Consider the following 8,451-nt stretch of genomic DNA (forward strand, 5'->3'; position numbering starts at 1 on the left):
TGGATTACCGAATTGCAATGGCATCTTTTGGGGGAAAAGTCCTGGTTGCTGAGCCATTGCTGCAGCCTGAGGATGTTGCATATAGAAACCTTGTTGCATAGCGGGGTGTGGCGCCATCTGCAAGTGTTCAATACGTCGCAGCGAAATCAACATAATGCGCAACTGTAAGAACTTCCAAGGGACCACCTATCCTATAATTTTACCTGTGGAGGCATGGTTGGTGTTTGTGGCTGGGCATCAGCAATTGCTGCTAAATACATTAAATTTTTTTGAAGCTGAGCTTGATACCTAAGACATCAAATCATCGCACCACCATTACATAAAACCTTAGCAAAGTACACACAAATACATAAAAAAACAAATGTTTGCAAATAGACGACGACTATAATATACTATACATTCATATTATAGAAATTCAACAACTTTCTAGTTGGTTTCGACTGCCTAACACAACTTTATATTTTATTTGGAGCATCAAGCACAAATAAGCAGGTTTGAGTATAATATACTATACGATTTAGAAGATTGTCAATTAAATGTAGCTAGTGACAAGAACGAATGAGTAATTAGTAATGCTAAGAGCCTCACCCATTATACATGTGTAAAATGTTAGGGATCAGATGATGAAGAGACAATCAACTGCTAGTTAAAATCTGAACAAATTAAAACACACAGACACAATGGACATCACACTTACTGGGCACATTCAGCAAGTTTTCCAAGATTTTGATTGTCCAATATTGCCAGAATCAGCTTCTTGTTTTCATCAAGATACTGCACAGGTGCCAAGACAGGGCACTCAGATTAATTAATGAAAATTCAAGTTGACTATTTATGTTTAAAAAAATCATATCATTTCAAATGCGAGGGGATGCGTATCATGACAAGTAGATATATGGATAATGAGAAAAGAAACTTTCAGAGAACTAAAAGTTCTATCCCGATAGTTTGGCTAGTGCACAAAGGATATACAAACAATTTCATGACATGAAATCTCTTAATGGATCAAGTACACTATACAAGTTCCATAGAAATCAATACCAATATTATTTATGATGCCCTCATGCTTCTCAGTTTTCAAAGATTTCAATATCAGGGAGGATCCCAGTGATGCCAGATACTATGTTGCCCAGGCATGTGATGATAGGTTGTTTAACTATGTTATATAGCACAACCAACAACCTTATCATATCCAGAGATTAAGAACCAAATCCTACTGCTATTATAAATCAACAGGTCTGGTGAAACTCATAATTATTTGCAGTGATCAAACTACACATTAAAAAGATCCATGGATGATGGATCATAACTCCTCAAAATGCCGTCACCCAGTTTCCATCTCATAATTGCAAGAGAATGATGACATGCTCAACTTAAGTTTTATATGCTAAAGTTGTCTTTATTGATCATATTCAACTCTAACACACAGGTCTCCTATATAAAAAGGCTTTCAGAAACACTATAGGTATCCCCGTTGCGACTCTTATCCCAGGGATGAAGGAACCAAGTGAGATTCTGATCTAATCGGTAAGGGTTGATTTGGATGAGCTGTGATGCAAAATATTGAATTTTTATGCTGTGGATTCTGAAAGTTCATCTGAATATGGGTTGCGGATTGGAAAACTTTGTTGTGGTGGAAACACCTGCGTCTTGTCTGTTATAGCCGCAAATCTGTTCCATTGCGGCCGCGACACTCTTCCGTTGCAGTCATTTTCCATGATTTGGAGGCACCCTGTTATAGTGGCTTCTTTTGGTATTGTTATCTCCCAAAACAATTTTGTTTCAGTCGCATTACATGTTGCGGAAGGATATTTAAAACTCTGTTAATTAGGTTCTCAGTGATGCCAAATATTGTTTACTTAGATGATATTTTAACATGGAGTAAATCACCCGCTCAAATAAGACATGGATTAAAATTACAATTCCAGTTAGATGCACACAACTCATGTGCCGTATCTTTTCATATCTTGGTGCAAGGAATTAATTGAGACAGATGTCACTCTTGCCACAAACCTCACACAAAACCCTCCCATTCCTTAGATCATTAATCAAAGACTCATTCCTACATCTACATATTCACTATTTTTAGGTTTGTAATTGAAATGATCCATTACAAATTTACAATCACCCATTCCCTCAATATTAGAAAATAGTCTCTCCCACAGACAGGTTCTAAACTTGGCTCATATCATATATAATATAAGCAAGAAATAGATATTACATTAATTTCTAGAAAAAGTAAAACTATTTCCACACTATATGGCTAAATTTATTACAGAAGACCACAAAACCAATCCAGTTGAAGAATCATCACCCCTCAAAGAAGAAACTATGAAAACCTTCAATTGAACCCTATAATTGATGAAGGAAACATGTTGATTAAAAAGAGTAAAACGCATACCTTTTGAATCTGCTCGGTGGTTATGCTTGAAGGTGGGAATGAAGGCATCACAGGAATCATTTGCGGTGTTTGCTGCATCTTTTTCGCCTTGTTATTTTTAGTTTCCCTTAAATTAATAGAAAAGGAAAAAACCCTAATTTCCACAATCAACGATTAATAAACCCCAAATCCAAGTTGAAACATGTTAGTAACTATTATACAACACAAAACCCTTCGAAGTAAACATAAAAAATACAGTAACTTTAAGAGAAAGAGAGAAAAAATGGAACCTGGGTATGGGAATTTGGGGAAAGGTGAGTGATTGAAACACTTGTTAACTGGATTGTGTTCTGATTCTGAGGATCTTTGAAGCCCTTTGTAGTGACGAGGTTTCTAGAATTGAAGACAAGGGAACAACATAAAAAAACAAGGAATAGATTAAGGGACATTAGCAGCGTGAATAAAAAGCTTTACCCAACCAAACAAAAATTGCTGGTTGCTATCTTACATAATCCAATATCAATATTCTTGTAATAATTTAGAATTAAATTGGTTTATTTCTAATTAATGGAAAGATATAATTGAGATTATTGGCATTGAATCACATAATTTTCTTGGTGCATTGTAAATAAAAAAACAACAAAGCTAAAACAAAAGAAAAATATCTAGGTCAAAACAAGTTTGACAATCTACTAGAACAGAAGTTTATACTTAATGTTAAATATATGAATGAGAATCATATAATGATTATTGAGGTTTGAGTTTTGCTTCAAATTTATTTTTATTATTAATGAACAATATTGATTTTAAATGGGTTACTAATGATATGATGGCTATGATTATTTTATGATTTATATCGGAAAATGAATAAAATATGGTAACTAGTTATTTAGANGGAATCTTCTGAGTCAGCTTGGGGGCCAGTCGATGCCCTTTTGTTTGTTTTTTATGGGGGCTGTGTATTTGGTGATTTTGTTTATGTAGTGGCGATGTAGTTTCCGCCTTTATTGAACTAATCTGTATGATCTGATTATGACTTAATTGATTATATGCATTACTTTATTCAGGAAATTGTGAATCAGGTTAAGTTATCCTTTGATAACGATAAGTTGATTTTCCGCATTCGAGTTACTTAAAGTGATGTCCTAGAAAAAGGAAGGTTTTGAAAAGAAGTCAACTTTATACATCACCATTTCAAAAAAAAAAATTTACACATTTTTCCGCAATGTTTTTTAGAAGTATTTTTTGGGGCGTTACAATGTTCCCTTTATCTTTATACTTAATTTGAGCAGAAATATTTGCAACACTATTAAAAAATAAAACAAATTGCAATCATTCTTGNAATTAAAGTCACATTCAACTTTAATACTTAAATTCAAATGACGATGTGGCACATCATGAGTTATCTAGCACAACAAAAATATTAACTTGTAAGTAGTACACTCAATATAGTAATCAAACATTGATAATCAGTATTGTCAAACAATAAGTCTTTCTTTGGACCGACTTATTATTCGCATAGAAAGCCATATGATTATGACATATTTATTCTTAATAGTATGTTTGTAATTTGGGTCAAATAGTAATCTTCCTTTGGGTCGATCACTATTCGCATAAAATGCAAACATACAATTGACTTGATATTTCATATCAATCACTAATGATACTCTTGTTTGTAATGGTCAAATATTAATCATAATGCATGTGAAATAATAAACCATTTTTTGGACGGATTTATCATTCACATATGCAACTTTATAATAATCACATGTTTACCATCACATGTGTGTATAATCCGGCCAAATAATAATCTTCCTTTGGGCCGATTAATACTCGCATAGATCTATATACGTACTACCATTTGACATTTATTTCAAACAATTCACAGAAAAGTTGTCACTTTGTCGACTTCTTGTTTAATAGGTTCACTTAAAATGTCAAACAATTTTATTTTCCAAAAATAAAAACCATTTAGATGAGTTCGATTCAACATAACCTTAATCTGTAACATAAATTATTTATATCCACATATAAATACATGTATCAATTATAACTTATTGATAGTATTTCATCATTCTCATCACAAGGACTGCATTTCAAATTTCATTGATGATCCTTTCAATTTTCCATGAAAAATATTATTATTTTATACATGATTAAACATGACAGGGCAAACTGTCCAAACAGAACAATGCTTCAACATTAGTAACTACTTAATAATGCAATCAGCCACCAACCAATGTAACAAACCATAAGTGTTGCAACTATTTAAACAAACAAGTGAGGTACTATACATAAAACAAGACATGTTCACATAATATAGTCATCACAAGATATCCATCGCAATATCAATTTCTAGTCTTTGGACATAGAAATTAATTTGTAAATGGTATTTTCAACATAATGACCAAATATTAACAATTAGTTATGTCAAACAATAGCCTTTCTTTGGACCGACTATTATTTACAAGGAAAAAACTTTATAAATACATATTTATCATCACAAGTATGTCATTATTTAACCAAATTGTGTCTTCTTTTAGGCCGAATACAATTCACATAAATAATATCATACTCATATGTGTAATTTTAATCAATTTCTACAATAGAGGTTACTTTGGTAACATATTGTATCAATTAATTCAAAATAATTACCAGACATAAAAGGATAACAACATGAGTCCATTATAAAAAAATTATGATCTTGGAATTAAAACTTTCAAAATTGATATCTTTTATGATTAACAAATTTAATCCCATAATATAATTTCAAATCAAAAAAGATAGATTACATATATATCGACGCATAAAAATGGATGCAATCTTAAACAAATACAAAGTAGATTTAGAGTAAAAAGCATAAAAAGATATATACTAATCATTATAAAAAATTACCAATCAAATATGATCATTCATATCTTAAAATATATATGTAACACTATATATATAGGGATGACAACGAGCGCAGGTAGTGCTTTCCCGTGCCCAAACCCACAATATTTGTGGGTACCCGTGCGGGTAGCGGGTATGTATGGGTACCCAACGGGTTTTTAATTTTAATTATATATTTATATAATTTGTAATAATCAATATGTAAAAATAATTGTTACATGAATAATATCATATTTATATGATAAGTTTATTATCATAGTCAAATATGTATAATTTATTATGAAATAATAATAAAGTATATGATATATAATCTTAAAATAATAATAAATATATATAAAAATTTAACTAAAAACTAAATATATAAATTTGCGGGTACCCGCGGGGCGAGTATCACAAAACCCGCTCCCGCCCATAAGCTATTATTGCAGGTACCCATTGCAGGTATTTTCACAGGTACCTACGGTTCGGGTTTTTTGTCATCCCTATATATATACACTTTCACACATTAACATACTAAATGTATACATAATTTTAAACATTAACCGTAACCGTTATAAATATATATATTAACTTTAATCAGTAATTCTAGACATCACAACAACCTCAAACTGTAAACAATTACATATGTATATATGTATATTTTAATTCATAATATATACAATGCTATGAATTCCAGATTGTATATGTATAAAATAAAATAAAAATATCTTAACATATATATACCTTATACATATACTTTAACAAATTGCAAAATTGTAATGTGACAAAAGTCAATGTCTAACAGTAAGGCATTAATGCATATATAATATACATATTGCATAACAAAATCATAAAAGTTAATGCAGTATTCATACACAGATCTGAATGTATACTTCAACACATGTTACAATGATTCATAATGCAAATTACCCATAATTCAAATAAGCGGAAGCGGATAAAAGTTATCCACGTTATTCATAAATACTCAATTTTCATAACCAATAGCAGAAGCATAAAAACCTCAAATTTAAAAATTAGGGTTCATAAAAAATTGAGGGACAACGCCTTTAATGGAGAACCATAAAATTCAGAACCTAAAGCTCTTATACGACTTGTTAGATATTTCCTGATGATTGGTGAAATATCAATCATAGGATCTTAAATCTCATGATTCTCACACATTATATATAAAACAAGGATACAAAGTCATACATGAATCTTTGAATCCATGTTCTCTGATATACTCATTCGATATATCTTTTGAGAGAATTTTGGTATGATGATCTTCCTCAACCAAATCCTAAATTCCTTTTTGGGACCTTCGTTTTCTCTCTGATAGAGAGAGGTGAAAATTATTTGTGATTTGGTGTGTTGGGGACCATAACATTCCTTATGCGTTAACTTATAGGGTTCTTTTTATCCCCTATAGGTTAACCTGATGGGTATCCACTCATTAAGCTCATATATGTTATCAGCTTTTAGAAATCTATGTGGTGTTTGTAATTAGATAACTTATAATATAACTCTCAAAATAAATAACTGATATTATTTTATCAAATATATGATGTCCACCTTAATTAAAAATTATAAATTTCTAACAATATGAAGTCATACATTAAATGTAAGAGAGTAGATAAAAGAGTTTATAAATAAAAATATCTATAAAATTATTGCTGTCATGTTTTGGTTTAAGATATAATATATGATAGTGTAGCTCCTTACTATTCTCATGACAGATAATAATAATATTTCATATTTGTTGTAAGCTCTTCTATGAGACGGGTACAACAAAAAATCTGAAGTTTAGTTTATTCATCTTTTAGTATATTTTTTTAATTTTTAAGAAATAAATATAGTTTAGAATTTCGTGTGCTTCATAGAATCATCTTTGACCCTATCACTTTGTTATGTGGTTAAAATTGTGATTTGTTTCTAGTGGTTTGGTTAAGGGTTTTTGATATGTTAGTCTTTTTTGTTTGGAATGTTACTTAATAATTACAATACTATGGTTTGGTGAGTATTTGAATAAACACAATGTGGCTATGACTAGAGGACTCTGAGCTTTGGGTTTGGGTCGTTGGGTATGATTAATGGTGGAAGAGCTGGAGATTGAAGAGTGAAAAGAAAAACTACAAAACAATGTTAAAACAAAAATCTCAAATGACAGAATGGGACAGAGAACTTACTCTTTTTTTTTTGTGTGAAGAAGAGACCCAAAATATTATTTTTCTTTTGGGTTTTCTCCTTTGTGTATAACCAAAAGGTAAGAATGAAGGTGATGATGGTAAAAAAAATGCAACTTACATTACTAACAAATGTTGTACATAAGATCATGCCAAATGTCAAATGAAGAAGGATTTTATGTACCAAAAGTATTTCGTCTCCTTCTTCGTGTCTAATAAAATTATACTAAATAATATAAAATATTAGCTTATAATTTTATACTTTTTCCAATTAAATAGTACATTTTAATTGGTTTGAAATATATTGAGGTAAAAAATATCCATCCATGTCAAATAATAAGTACAGGTGCTCGAATGGACAAGGCCGACTCACTGGTGTACATAAGAGACATGTTTGTTTTATCATGAAAGGGTTTATGAAAACTCCAAAAATGCTATTAATTATTATTTTGATGTAAAATTAACACTATAAAACAATCAACCCAAATTTGGTTTGTCACGGCAAAAGAGAAAAAAGTATGGCTAAAATTATCAACTTTTTCTATCCATTCATCCTCTTTTTATCCCTCTTTCTCGTTCTAACCAATGGTTCCGTCGGTAAGCAATTTTTCATAGTTCGAAGTTTTTTCTTCTTTACCTTATAATTAAGCTTGCATTCCCCTTCACTAACATTACTTTATTTTCTGTATTACCTAACAGTGGCTATTCCATGCGAGACTGATGCGGATTGTGATCCATATTGTACCGATCGTCATCCTGGGAAGTGCAATCGTTATTACATTTGCGAGTGCTTGACTAACTGATTCTGAATAATAATTATATTAAGTATTATCCTGTGATTTTATTTGCATGTAGTTTGTTTTTCCAATGGGTGTAATATTAATATGTCAAATTTATATTACTTTCTATTTAAAAGTGAATAATAATAAAAAATGAATAGTGTATGATGCAGTGTATATATTATTTTCTCTATTTCTACTATCGTTTCTTTAATAAGTTTGGATTTATGCTTCTTGT

General features: G+C 30.7%; 1 protein-coding gene across 1 annotated transcript; it reads right to left on the reverse strand.

Annotated features, from left to right (window-relative positions):
- LOC109356306 (GRF1-interacting factor 3-like) lies at positions 1 to 2,857 on the reverse strand (the record flags this gene model as incomplete). Its single annotated transcript, XM_019599633.1, has 5 exons — positions 2,671 to 2,857; positions 2,402 to 2,534; positions 698 to 774; positions 204 to 288; positions 1 to 117 (listed from the first exon to the last, which is right to left on the reverse strand). Coding segments are annotated over exons 2-5 (357 nt in total), but the record flags the coding sequence as incomplete, so codon positions are not given.

This window comes from Lupinus angustifolius, chromosome LG09 (assembly GCF_001865875.1).
Source record: "Lupinus angustifolius cultivar Tanjil chromosome LG09, LupAngTanjil_v1.0, whole genome shotgun sequence".
NCBI classification, from domain to species: domain Eukaryota; kingdom Viridiplantae; phylum Streptophyta; class Magnoliopsida; order Fabales; family Fabaceae; genus Lupinus; species Lupinus angustifolius.